The following is a 21,336-nucleotide window of genomic DNA, read 5'->3' as shown; positions in this document are numbered from 1 at the left end:
TTATTAATGATTTTTCTTTCAGTGACACAAAAGTTACAATGTTTCTGACAGGGAAGTACTTGACTGAATTTTTTTTGGTTTGGTATACGGAAGCATGAAAACCAAAACTGGAACGTCTAGGTGTGGCTGTGTGGTAAGAAGCTTGCTTCCCAACCATTGGTTCCGGGTTCAGTTCCACTGCATGGCACCTTCAACATGTGTCTTCTACTATAGTCTTGGGCTGACCAAAGCCTTGTGAGTGGATTTAGTAGACGGAAACTGAAAGAAGCCTGTTGTATTTATATACATTTATATATATATATATATATATATATATATATATATATGTGTGTGTCTGTGTTTGTCTCCCCACCACCACCATTGCTTGACAACCGATGTTGGTGTGTTTACATCCTTGTAACTTAGCGGTTTGGCAACAGAAACTGATAGAATAAGTACCAAGCTTACAAAGAATAAGTCCAGGAGGCGATTTCTTCGACTAAAAGGTGGTACTCCAGCATGGCCACAGTCAGAATGACTGAAACAAGTAAAAGAATAAAGGTGGAATAGACAGGACAAAATCAGAGAGGAGAGGAGAGATGGAGAAGAGGTGAGAGGCCACAGAATATGTGACAAAAGAACTCAGGCAAATAAACAAGAGCTAATGATAATAATGGTTTCAAAGTTTGGCACCAGGCCAGCAATTTCGAGGTGGGGAGGGGTCAGATGATTAAATTCACCCCAGTATTCAGCCGGTACTTATTTTATTGACCCCCAAGAGGATGAAAGTCAAAGTCAACCCCAGTGGAATTTGAACTCAGAATATGATGATGGATGAAATGCCATTAACAATTTTGCCAGCTCAATGCCTCCAATAAGTAATAATAACAATAATAACAATAATAATAATAATAATAATAAAAATAATAGTGCATGTATTTATTGGCAAAATGACCCTCCCTAAATATAACAAAGAATTATATCTGTTTTGATATGTATGATTGCAGGTGAAGTTAATACATAACAACAACATTGAGAAATCAGAGCTGAATCTGGTTTCTTATCCTTGTGTCAGTGCTGTGGTGAATCTCATTGTTACACAATCGGGAAATGGCATTCAGACATCTGCAGCTTATGTACCGACTGTCATCAACCCGGATTTGTTGCAATGTGAGGAAAACAAAAGTAAGTATACTGCTCTAAGTTTTGCACTGATTAACATTTCACCTTCTTTCTATATAATCAGATACTGGTGTCACGCATAAGACCATTATTTAGTGTCTCTGAGCGAATGACAGCCATCTACCATGAAACAGCCGTTAGCATTATTGTTGACCGTCTTGTATCATCAATTTATATGGGAATGAGACTGTTGTGTGACTGGCTATTGTAGTTTTTAGAATAATGTAAGGTGTGCTGGTGCCACATAAAAAGCCCCCATGCTGGTGCCACATATAATGCGCTGGTACTGGTGCCACGTTAAAAGCACCCAGCGTGCTCTGTAAAGTGGTTGGTGTTAGGAAGGGCATCCAGCCATAGAAACCACGCCAAATCAGACAGATGGAGCCTAGTGCAGCTCCCTGGCTTGCCAGCTCTTGTCAAACCATCCAACCCATGCCAGAATGGAAAACGGATGTTAAATGATAATGATGATAATGATGGTGGTGGTGGTGGTGGTGGTGGTGGTGGAAGTCGTGCTTGTGTGATTTTTACCTTAATGAACCAGAATTAACTCCTTACAAGCTGATCAATGAAGTCTCTGCATGGTTGCTTGACCTTCTGAAAGGAAAAACAGACATATTTTACACAAGTCAAATCCCACCATCTTAAAACAGACATTGTGGTCCTTTATAAACAAACCAATCAGGATGTGTTCAGAGCTGAAATGTCTTCGATCATATGCCATGTTTGTTCAGGGTTGATTTGAGGCCAAATAACAACAGAAGCAACGCAAACCATTCCAAGCTAACGAGTGGGAGGAGATCTATTAAATTACTCAATCAACTTACCCCGCCTCCCACCTCCACTCACATCACATTTTATCATTTTTAACAAAAAAAGAAAACAGGCACTTTGGATGATGTCGTCTAATGTGAGAGGCTCTATATTGTTGCTTGACCTGCTAGAAATAGTAGCTAAATACTACACTATATTGTTGTAACAAAGAATGGCACATTGGATAATGTAATCCTAGATACATGGTGTAAGGATTAAGATGTATCAACCAAGATTGGAATGCATGTTTAATGGATTAGTGTTAATCTGGAATGAAAAAACGGCCAAGTCTTTAAGAAAGCAAAAGTAAATATTCAAAACATTTATAAAAAATATAAAATTGAAATTACCTGATATATTTTTGTTTTTGCCTAAATTATTTATATTTATTATTTTTTTAAAAACAGATTCCAATAATTCATAATTCTAACTTACTCTTGTTTGAACTTGCTGGTGCCACATAAAAAGCACCTAGTGCTCTCTGTAAAATGGTTGGCATTAGGAAGGGCATCCGGCTGTAGAAACCTTGCCAGAATAGACAATTGGAGACTGATGCAGTTCCCAGCCTTAGTGGCCCCCTTTCAAACCACCCCAACTCATGCCAGCATGGAAAATGGACGTTAAATGATGATGATGATGATGTGAACTGTCAAATATCAAACTGTGTATAATGTTCCCCAATTCATCATCATCATCATCATCATCATTTAATGTCTATTGTCTATGCTGGCATGGGTTGGACAAATTCTCTCCTTTATTTCAGATTTGGTATTTACTCTTTGAAACAACAAAAATATATTTTATTTTTCAATTGTTTTAATATTTCAGATGACGCCTTAACCATTGTAATTTCCTGTTTTACCATCCTGCTAGGATTCTTGTTGTGTTTCTTTGGACACAGGTATTTTAAAACAGGTATGTCTTCATCTATTGCCTCTTATTGTTATGCAATATTGTGCTGGTTCCTCATAAAAAGCACCTGTGCTGGTGCCACGTAAGAGCAAGGCAACTATTCTGTAATAGTCTGGAGAGCAATTTAGAGCAATGGTCAATCAGAGTTGGTGGTGGTGGTGATGTTGTTGTTGTTGTTGTTGCTGGTGTTGTTGTTGCTGGTGTTGTTGTTGTTGTTGTTGTTGTTGTTTGCTTATCCTTTTCATGGGTGAATGTCAAACATATTTAATTGCCATCTTAAAATTCTTGACATTGTTCAGTTCAGGTCTTTTGTTTGTCTGAATTTGAAGTTGTCTGGGATACGCTTTATAGTGTTCGGTTCTTCTTTCATAGAATGTGGTTCCATATTATAAAAATCATCACTGCCATTATCAGTAAATTGGTGGACAAAATGCCTTGGAATTACATCCTATAAAAACTCTGAGCTCAAATTCTATTGGGATTGATTTGCCTTCCTTCCTTTCAAAGGACAAGCGAGTGTTGTTGGCCATTCTCTGCAGTAATACCATTGCAAAGCATGGCTGAATGTGCCATTTGGTTTGGGACATACAACCCATTACCCGATCCTTGCTTCCATCTTCTAATGCTTAATTCCCGCTCTACCAGTTTTTATTTTTCTTTGTTTCCATGGTGAGGTAGTTAGAAGTTTTTTTTCTTGCTAATTTGATCTTTTATACTTTTGATGTTTTTTCCTTTCTTTTCCTCCTGTAAAAATATGTTGATAAAATGGATTTTTTTATAAATCTACAAGTACAACACTTTTAACAGTAAAAAAATGAAACAAAATAATAATAAAAAACCGGACACTTAAATATTGGTCTGGATGTAACTGACGATATCCGTTCCACCATACAGCTTGTATTAGAAATAATCATCTTTATTATTATTATTATTATTATTATTATTATTATTATTATTATTATTATTATTATTATTATTATTATTGCATTGCACAGCTTCTAATGCTGGAGATGTACTACAGTGTCACTTGTTCACTACCAGTGAACTAAGGTAACACCTCTTATTTTTTGAGCACCTTCCAGAGTATTCGAGTGGTTCCAAGCAGTGCTGTTTTCTGCAAATGCTCCACCCTTATTGCAGCCCCTATTTGTTCCACGTACTTCTTGAGATTTTTGCTCACTGTTCTTAGGGCTCCGACAATTATTGGTACTACTGCTACCTTTTTCATCGACCACAACTGCTTAACTTCCCAAGCTAACCTGTCAGATCTCTCGACTTTTCTTTCTTCCTTATTGCATACCTTGTTGTCAGTTGGGCATGCTGTATCGATGATCCAGCATAGTTTGTTTTCTTTCTCAATTAAGACTATGTCCAGCTTATTAATATTATTATTATTATTGGTAGTAGTATTTATGTTTGTTATTTTGTTATTTTCAGAATTGTTTATATTTGGAGCGATTGCTGGTTTCCTTATTGCACACATCACAGTCAGCGCTCTTTGGACACATTCCTTGACAGGTAAAAAACTGCGTATTAATGAAAAATAGTCATGGCTGTTAGCGGTGTAAATGGCACCCATGCCGGTAGCATGTAAAAAGTACCCATTACACTCTTGGAGTGGTTGGTGTTAGGAAGGGCATCCAGCCATAGAAACCCTGCCAAATCAGACTGGAACCGGGTGCAGCTTTCCAGCTTAGCAGTTCCAGTCAAACCGTCTAACCCATACCAGCATGGAGAGCAGATGTTAAATGATGATGATGATGAGAAACTATTTGAAATATGGAGCAAAAATATTTTATAAGTTCTTGACTCAAACCAATATATTACTGGTACATATGTTAATTTTGGAGAGCTGAGAGACAAAAGTCATTCCATGCAGAGGTTTGACACATTGGCCTCAGTCAAATAAGTTTCTATCCTAACTTTCACATCTCTCAATTAGTAAGAACACTTCCAAATGAAGGCTAAAATTTCATTGAATTTTTTTATTGACAATCCATTTCTTTACTTGTCTCAGACACCAAAGAAGGAGAAAAGGTATTAGGTATCAGCTGATGTAGTTGGTGACCCTGTCAGTGCAGATGCCACTTAAAACCCAATCTACACTGTGAAGTGGTTGGAGTTTGGAAGGGCATCCAGCTGTAAAAACCTTGCCAAAACTGACCTCGCCTGTGCTTGTACTGCGTAAAAAGCACTAAGTCCACTCTGCTGAGTGGTTGGTGTTAGGAAAGGCATCTAGCTGTAAAAACACTGCCAAAACAGTCACAGAAGTCTGGTGCAGGCTTTTTGGACACTGCATCTTTCTCTTTGCTTTAAATCAAAACAAACAAAAAAATAGAAATGTATACATTTTGAATGTTATCAACATTTTGTATCCCCTATTATTGCTGGCATAGGTGCAATTGGTGACCACAGTTTCGGTCAGTACTTCTTTAGAATCAATGCCCTTCTGAACAGATACAGGGACTACATTTCACTCATGTATCTTATATTAATATGATTTCTATGGCTGAGTGTTTTTCTTAACATCAACTACTTTGTAGAGTGTACTGGGTGAATGCTATCATAGTATCAGCACTAAAGAGGTTCTTAAGTTCTCGACAGGACAATATGTATATAAGAATATGAAGGGTTTAGTTCACTGGTGATCTAAATGTGTAAGTGCTATAATTGGTCATCCGTTAGGTTCCAAGTTCACAACTGAGGCTGGAGATCCGTATTAGGCTTCCATATTAGCTGGTATATATTAGAGGAAAAAGGACAACAAAAACCAAGGCAGGACAGGTATTTCAAGTCATTTAGAATATTTAATTAGGGTCAGGTGAATTTGAAGTCTTCCAAATGTTTCTTGGATATCCCAAGTGATAGACTAGCATGTCCGTACAATGGGTTTTGTGCTGGTGGCATGTGAAAAAAACATTCGAGCGAGATCGTTGCGTGCCGTCAGACTGGCTCCTGTGCAGGTGGCACGTAATATACAGCATTTTGAGCGTGGCCGTTGCCAGTACTGCCTGACTAAAAGCACCCACTACACTCTTGGAGTGGTTGGCGTTAGGAAGGGCATCCAGCTGTAGAAACTCTGCCAAATCAGATTGGAGCCTGGTGTAGCCATCGGGTTTCACCAGTTCTCAGTCAAATCATCCAACCCATGCTAGCATGGAAAGCGGACATTAAATGATGATGATAATGATGAAAGAGAGAGAGACAAACTGAAATACACAAATAAAATGAAGTTTACGATGCAAACAGCAGCCAAACAGATGCATAATATAAGAAATTTGGCAAGTAAAACACCCGGAGTAAAAGGCATAGAAAGACAAAGCAAAGCAGCAACAATCAAAGAATGTGTATAATGGAAAAGAAAACAATGGAAAGAATCGATAAGGATTTTATCTTTTGGGTTTATAAACTTTATCAAAGAGACAGTAAAGAAATAACCAAGGTAGTTATGGTTTCACTTCTCAACAGCTAAATGTAAACTGATAATAATGAAACAGTGTTTGTAATGACCACCCACACTCAATTTACACCCCACCCCCTTTCCTCCTCCCCTCTCCTCCTTTCTCCACCTCCCCTCTCCCTTCTCCTCCTTCCTCCACCTCCTCTTCCCCTCTGCCTTCTCCCTCCTCCTCCTCCTAGTGACATATATCTCTGATACATCTTGTTATGCCTTGTCTTCCAGTTGTGCTGAGTATTGACATCATCTCGGCCTTTGTCGGCGGTGTGCTGTGGTTGCTGGTCTGGACCAGTCTTGGAATTCCTGTCATATCGGTGCTTATGGTTAGTCTTGTGGCTGGTTATCTTGTGAGCTGCATACTTTTCTTCACACCATTTGGTAAGTAGATATTTCAAGAAATGTTTTCAACCTTTACATTGGTAAATGTTTATTAGTGTCTTCCTCAGTAGCAGAAATGGTAGAATGACAAAACCATACAATTCCATATTTTGTTACATCATGGCAGGAAGCTGGCAAAATTGTTAAAAAGTGCTGGGCAAAATGCTTAGCAACAGTTTGTCTGTCTTTATGTTCTGAGTTCAAATTCTGCCACGGTCAGCTTTGCCTTTTGTCCTTTTGGGGGTTGATAAAATTAATACCAGATGAATACTGGGGTCAATTGACTTACCCCCTCCCCCGAAATTACTGGCTTTGTGTCAAAGTTTGAAACCAGCATTAACTTTGATGTTAAGGCAGTGAGGTGATAGGATCCTATTGGACACTTTGCAACAAGTATGGACTGGAAGTGCAAAAAAGTGGTATGAACATAAACCCAAAAGCACCATTAAAAATGATAATGCAAAGATCCTCTGGGATTTTATGATTCAGTGCGACCATGAGATAGAGAATAGGAAGCCAGATCATTATTATTATTATTATTATTTAGGCGGTGAGCTGGCAAAATCATTAGCACACTGGGCAAAATGCTTCGCGGTATTTTGCCTGTCTTTATGTACTGAGTTCAAATTCTGCCGAGGTCGAGTTTGCCTTTCATCCTTTCAGGGTCGATTAAATAAGGACCAATTATGCACTGGGGTCGACGTAATTGACTTAATCCTTTCCCCCAAATTTGAGGCTTTGTGCTTCCAGTAGAAAGTATTATTATTATTATTATTATTATTATTATTATTATTATTATTATTATTATTATTATTATTATTATTATTATTATTGCCTTTGCACATATTCTAACGTTGGAGATGTACTATGGTGTCAGCTGTTCACTACCAGTGAACTAAGGTAACACTTCTTATTTTTTGAGCACTTTCTGGAGTATTCGAGTGGTTCGAAGCAGTGCTGTTCCAAGCAAGTGTTCCACCCTTATTGCAGCCTCTATTTTTTTCATGTACTTCTCAAGATTTTTACTCGCTGTTCCCAGGTCTTCGACAATTATTGATACTACTACCACCTTTATCATATTATTATTATCATTATTATTATTATTATTATTATTATTATTATTATTATTATTATTATTATTCAGTAGTTTTATTTTTATAACGTGCTTTCACTTCACTACCGAGCGCAGCTCTGTGTGCCTTGGGTATGTGCTGTGGTGCTCTTATGGTTACTGTATTGAAAGTGTTTTGCGTAGAATGTGTGCAGTACCCAGTAGTGCAATTTTCTGTATGTTATATATATTTGTAAGTCCTGGTGTTTTTGTTATGTATTTGTCTGAATATTTTTTTATTATACCCAAGGCACCTACTATGATAGGAATTGTTTCTGTTTTTAGATTCCACATTCGAGTTACCTCTATTTCCAGGTCTTTGTATTTTGAAAGTTTCTCCATTTCTTTTAGGGAAACGTTGTCATCTGCTGGTATTGATACATCAATTAGAAAGCATTTTTTTTCTTCATGATCTTTGACAACTATATCTGGTCTATTTGCCTTAATTTCTCTATCTGTGTGTATTGGCATATCCCAGAGTATGGTTGCTTTCTCGTTTTCTGTGACCTATTATTATTATTATTATTAAATACTCATGTTCCCAATGTCTTTCGTCTCATTACTCCAGGTAATTTGAAATACTGGGAAAATGATTTCAACTATGGCATGACTTTCGCTTCTGGAACCATGTTGCTTCCTGTTATATTTTTGGCTTACACAAAATTGGTAAGTAAAATAAGGAATCGCAAATGAGATGATTGCAAGTATCCTGCTTTAGATTCTTTAATTATTTTCATATCTTATCGTTACATATAAATAAGTTTTTCTTACTTGTGAATAACTATTTAGGTTCTGTATTTAAACCTTGCCAAGGTAAACTTTGTTCTCATTCTTCCAAGGTTGATAAACTACCGTTTCAGTTCTGAGGTTGATTTAATCAAAGAATCCCTTCCTCCAAAGTTCCAGCCCAAATTCTAAATTCTAATTATCTTTTATCTCTTACCTGTTTCAGTCGTTGAACTGAGTCCATCCTGGGGCACTGCCTTGAAGAATTTTTGGTTGAAATGAATTGACCCCCAGCACTTTTTTTTAAGTGTGGTACTTGTTTTATTGGTCTCTTTTGTAAGAACCTCTAAATTATGGAGATGTAGACAAACCAACATCAGTGGTTAACCAGTGGTGGGAGACAAACAGACACAAAAACACACACACATGTATGTGTGTGTGTATATATATATATATAAATATATATATATATATATATATATATATATATATATATATATATATATATATATACATATATATTCTTTTACTTGTTTCAGTCATTTGACTGTGGCCATGCTGGAGCACTGCCTTTAGTTGAACAAATTGACCCCAGGACTTACTCTTTGTAAGCCTAGTACTTATTCTATCGGACTCTTTTGCCGAACCACTAAGTTGCAGGGATTTAAACACACCAACATCGATTGTCAAGCAATGGTGGGGGTCAAACACAGACACACACATAGGTATATATATCCTTGGCATTAAATGGCAGAATCGTGTCCCCAACAAAGATGTCCTCAAGCAAGCAGGAATACCAAGCATGTTTGCACTCCTCACACAAAGACATATGAGAGGGCTTGGACATGTTAGTCATGTGGAAGATGGTAGAATCTCCAAGGATATACTCTACGGAGAGCTTGCTAGGGGCACTAGGTCTGTGGGAAGACCATTCTTATGATACAGTGAAATATTGGCCGTGATTGCGGAGGACATGCGTAGGCTCAAAAGAAATGAAGCTAGCATGATCTGCTTGATGTGTAATGTCAGTGTGCACACACGACAGAGTGTAATTGCTCTGAGAGAAATGTTGGCCTCACAGAGACAATGACGAAAGACCAAGACCTCTGGAGATATGCTGTGACTGCAAAGACCCGGCAAATAAAGTGAGGAGACCTATTGAGTCAAGTACATCAACATCAAAATAAAAATCAAATGAAAATTGTAGTTGTGATACCCGTGCCAGTGGCACGTAAAAAGCACCATCCGAACGTGCCGATGCCAGCGCCGCCATTGACTGGCTTCTGTGCCGGTGGCACATAAAAAGCACCAACTGATCGTGGCCGTTCCCAGTTTATTTTGGCGCCTGTGCCGGTGGCATGTAAGAAGCACCCACTACACTCACAGAGGGGTTGGTGTTAGGAAGGGCATCCAGCTGTAGAAACACTGCCAGATCAGACTGGAGCCTGGTGCAGCCTCCTGGCTTCCCAGACCCCAGGTGAACCGTCCAACCCATGCCAGCATGGAAAACGGACGTTAAACAATGATGATGATGATGATGATGTATATGTATTTGTGTGTATATATATATTATAGTTTCTTGTTTTGCTTCCTTGTTTTACAGTTGAATATCATATGCTGTGCTCTTGTCGGATCCTATGCGATAGTGTTTTCAATCGATATCCTCACATATGGCATCATTAGGTACATATTCCTGAACTCATTCCACCACATGATCTATGCCGACTTCAATAAAGCACTGGTAGTAACACCATTTCAGAAAAATGGTAAGTTTCCTGTTTTTTCTTTTTCAATATTACCACCACCCTCATCACCACCCTCATCGTTGCCCTTATCTCTGCCATCTCTATTATCATTAATCTTTTTAGGAGTGAAGGCCTGTGCCTTAATAGTTAGTGTATTCGGCTCATGATCATAAGATTGTGAGTTCAATTCCCAGTGGCACAACATTGAGCGAGACACTTTATTTCACGTCGCTCCAGTCCACTCAACTGGCAAAAGTGAGTTGTACCAGTAATTAAAAGGGCCAGCCTTGTCACATCCTGTCACACTGAATCTCCCTGAGAACTATGTTAAGGGTATGTATGTCTGTGGAGTGCTCAGCCACTTGCACATTAATTTCACGGCTGTTCCATTGATCGGATTGACTGAAAGCCTCATTGTTATAACTGACAGAGTGCCAGCTATATTCTTTTTAGCTCTTACAATTGTACAATTTCCATTTTTTTTTTAATTATTAAATAGCAGTATTCAATATATTATATTTACAATATAATGAAAACAATATTATTTGCTAATTATTATTTACTTTGGCCTGTCTTAATGTTTTTTTTTTTTCCAACTGTTTTCCTTCGATTGGATGTTCACTCCAGCTGTCTTTTGATTGGTATTCATCTTCGTTGATTTAGCATCCACTTCTCTTTGCTTACATAGATAAGACTCACCACAAGGTCCAGCCCTTGTTGCAGTGTAGTGGCTTAGATTCCTCAGTGTGACCCTAAGAGAGCTGTGTCAAAGCAGTGCAAGCTCTTGGTAGGGTTCCTCCCCACCATACTGGACTGGTCAAAGGACGGAGGCCAGACTAATATGGATCACCTCTTCTGAGAGATAAAAATAGGTTTGCATTGAGTCAACATGCCTCCCTAGAGAAAGAAATACAAAGTTACAGAAGCATTGAAGACAATTCAGAATCAGCATGACCTGGGAGATGAAGGCCTTCCCTCAGGAATGTGGGTGTACTCTCAGCCCCCTATCCCACATACTGAGGGAGTGGCCCTGAAGACAGGAACTAGAGCAGTAGGGAGAAGCTGTTGATGGTCTATGCTCCATAGGAAGCAAAAGGCTAGGTTAGATAGAATTTGTTGCAGCAGATGTTCTGTAGCCAGATGTCCTTCCTATCTCCAAGCCTCATCTGTTTCCAACCCAGATTATTTTTGCTGTTGGTCACTCATTTTTCTCAGAAGAATAACTTTTCTTGTTTGATAGTGATGCTTCTTTACAGCCACCACATCATCTCAAGACAAGTACACACTCACACACATACATAATAGGCTTCTTTCAGATTCTGTCTATAGCAGCCAATAGGTTTTGGTCTGCCAGGAGCTATAGTCAGAGACACTTGTCTAAGGTGCTGCTATGCAGTGGGACTGAACTTGAAACCATAGGATTCGAAAATAAGCTTCTTAACCTCACAACTACAATCATCATCATCATCGATTAACGTCCGTTCTCCATGCTGGCATGGATTGATGCATGTAGCAATTGTCTTCCAGGCTATTGTCCCCTGGAAACATTTAAGATGATGAGCATCCAAGATGAGAGAAACCAATATTAATCTAAAGAATACAGCTTAGCATATTAGTGACAATATTGGTTTCAAATCTGGCATGAAGCCAGTGATTTCAGGGGATGGGGTAAGTCGATTACATCAATCCCAGTATATAACTGGTACTCATTTAATCGACTTTGAAAGAATGAAAAGCAAAGTTGACCTTGGTGGAATTTGAACTCAGAATGTAAAGCCCAATGAAATGACTAAGTATTCTGCCCAGCATGCTAATGGTTCCGCCAGCTCGCTGCTCTAGAGACAATATCATTAGTGAATGTTAGCTTGATATCAAATCCAATTCTCATTGCCTCTAATCTAAAATAATAAGTTTTACAGACTTGGTATAGTTATAGGTTACGAGTTCAAACCGTAGGTTTGGAATATTACTTGAAAATGTCTTGAGAAAATATCAATGAAAACATTATGTTAAATGTTGTCCTGGACATCACAGATGAAACAAGCACCAACACTTTTCCATTCTCTTTCCAGATATCATTCTTGCTGGGCTTTGGGTTGGTTTCTTCGTTGCCGGTGTTATATTCCAGTTGTACTCTGAAAAAGGAAGAGCTCCGTTTCCACCAGCCAATAACGTTTTCTGTTGCCAAAATGGAAATGAACCCCACCGACCACGAGTTGGTAACGAACGTGAACCTCTCCTACCAGATAATCCTCCAATCGGCAGATATGGAACAGTCGGAAGGGTTGTTCCCCCCAACCAACAACCATATCCGTCCTATACTGTTATTCCAGGTTTTACTACATCAGCTCCAGCACCAAAATGAGCTCTGATATGTCTGTTTGTCTTTCAGAATCATTTGTTTTCTAGTTAATACCTTTTAGACTCTGTTGATTGAAATGCATTTGAAAAGTGTCCTGTGTAAAACAGTGTTGTATGTACTGTGAGTGTGTGTTTGTAAGTGTCTACATGTGGATGCATATGTCTGTATACATACACACACACACACCCATGTATAAGAAGATAATTTTATAACTTTGTTAAACCAAAAGGCAATTTTGTTAAACTGAAGAGCAAAAATAAAAATAGGACTGCAGCTGGAAGTGCTCAGGTGACACTGAGGTAAAAGGAGAAATAAATTGAAAGGTATAATGACTAAACATTCCAATCAGTTAAAACAACTTTGTATCATTCCCAAATTATCATAAATCGAATATAAATATATATTAAAAGATCAGGGCACCCAATGGTAAAAGCCAACAGTATAAAATATGCAGATATACACAAATAAAAGGTAATAAAACCTAAAAGGGTTTTACGAGTGAAGTTGAATGAAGAAAAATATATGAAATAAATTCATGCGTAATAAAGATGACTAGAAATTTAAGGCAGTCAAGCTAAAATAATATAAATATATAAAAATACAAGAGTATAAATATAAAAAATAAAGTGTAAGGAAACCAGAACAGAGTCCATTGATGCCCAACTCTACGATCGTTTCAAAGGATGCTGCTTCACATTGTTCATGTACAATCCATTAAGGAAATCCAACAGTAACACCTTTTTATCAGGTGAAAACTTCACATTTCTCGTTATTCCATTATTTGTGTATATGTGTATATTTTATACTATTGGGTTTTACCAATGGGTGCCCTATTATTTCAATATATATTTATATTCGATTTTTTATAATTTGGGAACGATATAAAGTTGTTTTGACCGATTGGAGTGTTTATTCATTATACCTTTCAATTTATATATATATGTATATATACTTTAAATAATCAGAAAATGGAGAAAATTTTAGATCAACAAACAAACAAATTGGACCACATCTGTAGATTATTTTCTAATACTAAAAACATGACATAACATTTCTGTGACATGTTACATCATGTTTATTATTAAAAAATAATCTACAGATGTGGTCCAAATTGATTGTCATCATTTAAATTTGATTCCTGATAAACTTTTGTTTATTCTGTTGTTACCTGTACCCTACGACCATAGTGTGCCTGCATACCCAGGCCCAGGGATAGCATAGGTAACTGATACCAATAGTAAATACGGATATTTTATTTCTTAGTCGGTCACTATAACTGCTAATTCTGTTTACCTTTGTGTATATATGTATATATATATATATATATCATCAACATCATCATCATCATCATCATCGTTTAACGTCCGCTTTCCATGCTAGCATGGGTTGGACGATTTGACTGAGGACTGGTGAAACCGGATGGCAACACCAGGCTCCAGTCTGATTTGGCAGAGTTTCTACAGCTGGATGCCCTTCCTAACGCCAACCACTCAGAGAGTGTAGTGGGTGCTTTTACGTGTCACCCGCACGAAAACGGCCACGCTCGAAATGGTGTCTTTTATGTGCCACCCGCACAAGCCAGTCCAGGGGCACTGGCAACGATCTCGCTCGAAAATCCTACAGGAGCCAGTCAGGCGGTACTGGCAACGGCCACGCTCAAAATGGTGCATCTCATGTGCCACCCGCACAAGAACCAGTCCAGGGGCACTGGCAACGATCTTACTTGGCTTGCCGGGTCTTCTCACGCACAGCCCATTTCCAAAGGTCTCGGTCCGTAGTCATCGCCTCGGTGAGGCCCAATGTACGAAGGTCTTGCCTCACCACCTCAGCCCAGGTCTTCCTGGGCCTACCTCTTCCACGGGTTCCCTCAACTGTTAGGGTGTGGCACTTTTTCACGCAGCTATCCTCCTCCATTCTCACCACATGTCCATACCAGCGCAATCGTCTCTCTTGCACGCCACAACTGATGCTTCTAATGTTCAGCTTTTCTCTCAAGATACTTACACTCTGACGGGTATTCACATTGACATTACACATCCAACGGAGCATACTGGCTTATATATATATATAAAATTGCTGCTTGGGACATTGTTTTTCGCTTTGCAGTCAAAATACACTTCCACGTATATTAGAGGTTTGTAAGTAACTTAAAAGTGATTAGATTGCATTGCTAACACAGAAGTAGGGCACAATATTGATTTATAAACATTTAGCATACTTATTATGGTTGCAAAGCGAAATACAATGTCCTTACCAGCAATTAACATATACATATGTATATGAATTCGTATATGTATATATGTATATATATATATATATATATATATATATATATATTTCGTGCGGGTGACACGTAAAAGCACCCACTACACTCTCTGAGTGGTTGGCGTTAGGAAGGGCATCCAGCTGTAGAAACTCTGCCAAATTAGATTGGAGCCTGGTGTAGCCATCCGGTTTCACCAGTCCTCAGTCAAATCGTCCAACCCATGCTAGCATGGAAAGCGGACGTTAAACGACGATGATGATGATGATGATGATATATATATGCACGTATGTGTATACATGTGCATGTGCACAGTCTCTCTCTCTCTCTCTCTCTCAAAATTTCATATATTTGCCATGGGTGTGGTAAACTTGATCCATGGAAAACTTAATTACAGGAATCAAATCAAATTGCTGCAGTTATAAATATTTGAGTATTCCCTTCCCGACCAAACGGTTTCAGATTTCTGTCCCACTGCATGAAACCTTGGGTGAGTGTCTTCAACCATAGCACAAGTCGGACCTGGTGTGTGTGTGTGTGTGTGTGTGTGTTTACATGTGTATAAGCTGTGTATATGTACATGTACACCCACACATGCACAAACATACAATGGGCTTCTTTTAGTTTCTATCTATCAATTCCCCTTATGAGGCTTTTGTCAACCCAGTGCTATGGTAGAAGACACTTGCCCAAGTTACTACACATACACATATAAGTGCAGGCGTGGCTGTGTGGTAAGAAGCTTGCTTCCCAACCACATGGTTCCAGGTTCAGTCCCACTGCATGGCATCTTGGGAAAGTGTCTTCTACTATAGCCTCAAGCCAACCAAAGCCTTGTGAGTGGATGTGGTAGATGCAAACTGAAAGAAGCCTGTCATGTGTGTGTGTGTGTGTGTTTGTCTCCCCAACATTACTTGACAACCAATGCTGTTGTGTTTAAGTCCCCATAACTTAGCGGTTCAGCAAAAGGGACCAATAGAATAAGTACGAGGCTTACAAAGAATAAGTCCTGGGGTCGATTTAATGGTGGTGCTCTGGCATGGCCACACTTAAATGACTGAAACAAGTAAAAGAATAAAAGAATTCACACACACACACATCGAAACTAGAGATTGGAATAAATTTTTGGTATTGATTCACTACTACAAATGTTTCATTTGCTAATCAGAGTTACAAAATGGTAAATGTAGGAGAAACATGTAAGATTTCTCCTGATAGAAATTGCTCAGACAGAGAATCAAATAATATTTGATTTTCTGAATGAGAGTGAATAAATTCTTTCACAATCTCCTGTTTTGATAATGTAATTACTCTGCAAAATTCTATTTTCCAGTCGTTATGAACTGTTATGTACGCCTCACACAATAAATTACACATAACATCTATGTGTAATTTTGGAATACTGGAATACACAGATGTGCTTCACAAGGACACAGCTTGGATTATAACTCTATCTATACACACACACACACACACACATATACACAAACACATATTGTGTGTGTGACCTCTTTCGGTCATGAATGACCATGGGATTGCACCTAGAAAATTACCCTCTGAGACACAAGTCCGGGCGATGTTGTTTATGGAAGACCAGTGGTCACCCATGCATACCGGCCTCCCCTTTCAACACCACCGATGTTATCCAAGGGAAAGGCAAAGGGGCCGATTACAGCTTGGCACCTGTGACGTTGCTGCTCATTTCTACAGCTGAGTGAACTGGAGCAACATGAAATAAAGTGTCTTGCTCAAGAACACAACATGCAGCCTCACGATTGTAAGCTCGATGCTCTAATCATTGAGCCATGCACTTTCATATATATATATATATATATATATATATATATATATATACAGATATAATATACATACACATGCACACACACACTCTCACACACATATATACATGCAATGTATATTCTAAATTAATGATTCTTTTTACGTAAGTTATATAATGGATGAAACATTGGTTTTTTTTATCTGATATTTTATAAAATCAAACGATGTGATATTAAGCCCTATTTTTGAGATATTAATCTTTGTAAATATGCTTTGTTTAAAAATTTGAGTTGTAAAACCAAAATCTTAATAATTTGTTTTAAAAACTAAAACTGAAGGAAACACTTGTGGTTTCAATTGCACTTTTGTTCTCTGTTGATTCATCTTCATACATTCCATTTCATGTTTGTATTTAGATGTTTCTTGATGATATGAATGATATTAAAACTATAAAAATATTATTAATCATTTCATTCAGAAAAGTTATGATAAATCATTTTCCAAAATATTTTTGGGGAATATATTTTGTGAAAAGACCAAATACAGTCAGTTCCTAATTGAATTGACCAATTCTATGATGAATGCAACATTTAACATTATAAGGTTGCGGTGGAAATAAATTTGTGTTTTCATTGAAATCATTGTATATACATTTTCAAATTTTTGGCTGTAAATAACCAAGTGGCAACTGTTAAATTGTGTAAGTTCAAATGTGTTTTTACTATTTTTGAAATATCAGCAATGAGAAGCAGACATTCACCCTTTAGCATTGAAACTGGCCATATCCAGCTAAAATATTCTACCTGTTTTAAGTTTGATCTGACCTCTCATCAGATTACACCTTACAGTGTAATTTTCAAAATAACACTGGTCAACAAAATGAAACTTTTTTTAATCATCAGAGTTGCTGATTGACTTTTCTGGCTAAATTTTTGATGCTGATTACGAATCTGAAGCCCAATTTCCTCTATCGGGTCACATTTTCATGCTAATGATACCTACTGTTTTAACTTATAGGATACGTAAAGCATGTCTATATAAAGTATATTGAATACAAGATACGATCATTTCATGGCTTTTTATTGTACAAAATTAAAATTATTGTGTACAAATAAGTTAGAATACTCTTAAATGCATAACAACTTAAAATCTTTGGGATTTGGACTTTCTCTAGTGTTTTGTCTCAGGTTCATCCCTGTATAACATCCAACAGTAGTCAGCTAACATTCCTGCATTCCAAAATCCTTGATATCGTTGTTTCATAGATGCAATATCTTGAAAGTGTTCCATTTGCTCATCAAACACTGCTCCAAGGTTCTCTACAAAAAAAGTCCAAATGTGAACCAAGGAAATGGACTTTTAGTGACATCCGACAGCCCATTGCAGCGTAGGAGTCTAGAAGACATTTCACTCCATTTCTAAACTCTAGAAACTTCAAATATGCTACCTGTAAAACAGGTAGCATATTTGAGCTGATATGACAGGTTTAAATGCTAAACGGTTAATACATTCCAGTGTAACTGCAACATGGTATAAGAGCCTTTTTACTACAGGAATAGTTAGCAGAGAAAATTCTCCACTGGACTTGTGCAAACACATTGAACTAAGAAACCAACTCAGTCACAATTGAGCTGATTTTAGTGATTGATGAAGTGCAAAGATGTAGAAATTCATGTGTCCTACAATCAAATGGTGTCACAGCTCCAAAATACAATGTGTATTTTTATACAAGTCTTGGTGGAGAATTTTCTCCCAGGAATACTTTTGCAGCAAAATCTCTTTATCATGTCCAATTAAACTCCAACTTGTTGCACATGACATATTTTATTCCATGTTGCTTGGTATGACATTATTAATTTAATATTTATCATTTCTATAATAACTTGACTTGTTCTTTATTTTATCAACTCTGAAAAGATAAAGGCACAATTGGTCTCTATAGAATTTGAAATAAAACTTTATTACAGGATTTTTGTAAAAAATAGCTCAAATTTCATTTAAGTTAGAGATCCAGTTTTGTGAAGCAAATCCATCTTAACAAAATAATAGAAAAACTAAGTGAAATTGTTTCTACAACAATGCTTTTGCAATCATGTCTCTGATCTCTGGCTAAACATGCCATTTGGTGTACAATCCGTTACTCCCTCCCCCATCTTCTGGTTCTTAACTCCCCCACCCCCACTTTTTTCTTTTTTTTTTTCATTTCCTTAATAAAGTAGTTTTTTTCTTTTCTTGATAAATGTGATTTTTTTACACTGTTAATGTTTTTTTCTTTCTTTTCTTCCTGTAAAAATATTTTGTTAATAAAAACAAAGTCTAATCCCCTTTCCCTCCCCTCCAAAAGACAAAAAAATGACTGGAATATGTCGACAGTACATTCTCTTAGATGTGTCTCAAGAAAAAAAAATTCAATTCAACTTTTCTTCTTGTGGACACCAAATAATCTTTGTCCCAAAATTTGATTGCTTTGCCATGTCTGTGGACAGGTTCTTGTGCCGTAAAGAGAGGTGAAACAGAACTTCAGTCTATCTTTAACCCTTTAGCCATATCCAGCCAAAATATTCTACCAAATCTGGCCCCTCACACTTTCCCTACAATGTCATTCAAAAAATAAACTACCACATCATCAGAATCTTGAAGCTACAAGATAATTAATGATTAATTTTAAAAAATGCGAATGAATAAGCAGAATAATCCAAATATTAAAGGGTTAGGGACCACAAATTTATTTTATTTTACTTTACTTTTTTTTTAGTTTTGTAAATTACAAACCATCACTAGTTTCTTTGGTTTCAAATATTCTTTTTGCTGTTTAAAGTATGATATATTTTGATGAGAAACATCTTATTTTCTGTCTTTGTAACAAGTGAACCACAATAATAATTATATTATTATTATTATTATTATTATTATTAGCCAAGCAAAAAAGAAAGCTAATTGTGAAAACATACATGTTATGTCTAATCTAATGCAAAAGCAACCAGTTTTCGAGTTAAGTCTACTACAGCCAGAGATATTTGTGAACTTTATTGATGAAATGCTTCTGAAATTAAAACAAAACAAACAAAAAAAATAAGGAAAATATATTATCTAACAGTAAAAAAGATATATAAAAAAATATTTGAAAAAGCAACCATTTAACATAAAAATTTTTTTTAATTTTGTATTTCATTTTGTGCTTGAAATATGTTATTGAAAATGATTGCATTGAATTAAGAAACAAAGTATATATTTCCTCTTTGGATCCCTTTTCAATACCATGAAAATCTTTCTGTTCTATTGACACAAACCCAATATGTAAACAAAATATTCTGTGATTGAATTATGCAAGATATTGAAAACTCAGCTTACATATTCATGTGGCGCTTGTCAAATGTTTTTTTTTTTGTTTTTGTTTTTTTGAACTTTAATCAGCAACATGTGACTGTCTTTTCAATCTTCTATAAAATATACTTGTCTTGTCTGATGTGACTAAAAGCTTTTCCCCTTCTTGCTTATGAAACAATTGGATGTACATTTGCAATTTTATAAACAAAATTTTATAAATAATTCCAACGTATCCGTTTCCTTCTTAAATTGACTTTCCATGTTAACCAGATTTTTTGTTTTTGTTTCTAGTCTCACAGGATTACAAGAGTGTTTCAAGGAGCCAAAAGATCGATTTGTCATTACTGGGGTGGGGCTGGGGGTGGATGAACCTCAAATGTTTCTTCATCTTCTTGATGAGACTCTTTGAGACTGTTTCTTATGGTTGAATACTCTTCCTGTCACCAACCCTTATTATTATTATTTTTTTTATGTGCTGTATTTTAATTCCACTGGTCTTTACGTATTGAAACCTACAAGCTATGAGAAGTGTTGTTTATAGGAAATGGTGTTAAGACTCATGGAAACAAACCCTCGCATATGCATATCATCGTTATCATTTAACATCTGTGCTTTATGCTGGCACGGGTTGCACGCTTTGATTAAATCTAATGAATTCAAGAACTCCATCATGTTCCGCTTGTCTACCTTGGCAAGGTTTCTACAGCTGGACACCTTTCCTAATGCCAAACACTTTACAGAGTGTGGGTTGGGTGCTTTTCCATGCCACTTGCTGCACTATTGACGTCTCCATGCAGCTTGTATGACTATGAACCCTAGGGGAGTTGGGGGACTCAGCTCCATGTTAGGTGACAAACGGGCTTTTGTACAGTTTCCATGTCCCAAGTGTTACTCACAAGGCATCGGGTTGGCTTGTGGTTATAGCTAAAAGATACTTGCTCAAATGTTTTTTTTTTCTTTTCTACTCTAGGCTCAAGGATTGAAATTTTTGGGGAGGGATGCACTCGATTAGATTGACCCTAGTACGCAACTGGTACTTAATTTATTGACCCAAAAGGATGAAAGGTAAAGTCGACCTCGGCGGAATTTGAACTCAGAACATAAAGACAGATGAAATATCACTAAGCATTTCTGCCAGCTCGCCTCTTTGCTCAAATTGTCACATGAATGGATTGAACCCAGTGTTACACAGTTGCAACCACAGCCATGCCTCTGCTGTTCACAGTTTGATTTACCAAAGGATGTTCTCTAATTGCATGTGCAGGTCTGTTTACTTCCCAACTGGTTCTTAGCTTCAAAGGA

General features: G+C 37.1%; 1 protein-coding gene across 1 annotated transcript in view; it reads left to right on the top strand.

Moving 5' to 3' along the window:
• LOC106867834 (transmembrane 7 superfamily member 3) overlaps positions 1-20,256 on the top strand; it is a 47,228-nt gene extending 26,972 nt beyond the window's left edge. The window contains exons 4-10 of the mRNA XM_089353061.1: positions 987-1,164; positions 2,803-2,889; positions 4,324-4,404; positions 6,569-6,721; positions 8,401-8,498; positions 10,162-10,324; positions 12,376-20,256. Coding sequence (XP_089209187.1) covers positions 987-1,164; positions 2,803-2,889; positions 4,324-4,404; positions 6,569-6,721; positions 8,401-8,498; positions 10,162-10,324; positions 12,376-12,668 — 1,053 coding nt within the window. The 3' untranslated portion in view covers positions 12,669-20,256. The remainder of the gene's footprint in view (positions 1-986; positions 1,165-2,802; positions 2,890-4,323; positions 4,405-6,568; positions 6,722-8,400; positions 8,499-10,161; positions 10,325-12,375) is intronic.
• The last annotated feature ends 1,080 nt before the right edge of the window (positions 20,257-21,336 follow it).

The sequence above is a fragment of the Octopus bimaculoides genome, chromosome 5, assembly GCF_046866305.1.
Source record: "Octopus bimaculoides isolate indiv1 chromosome 5, ASM4686630v1, whole genome shotgun sequence".
In the NCBI taxonomy this organism is placed as follows: Eukaryota; Metazoa; Mollusca; class Cephalopoda; order Octopoda; family Octopodidae; genus Octopus; species Octopus bimaculoides.
The sequence above is the reverse complement of the archived record's forward strand: the minus strand, read 5'-3'. Positions and strand labels throughout refer to the sequence as shown.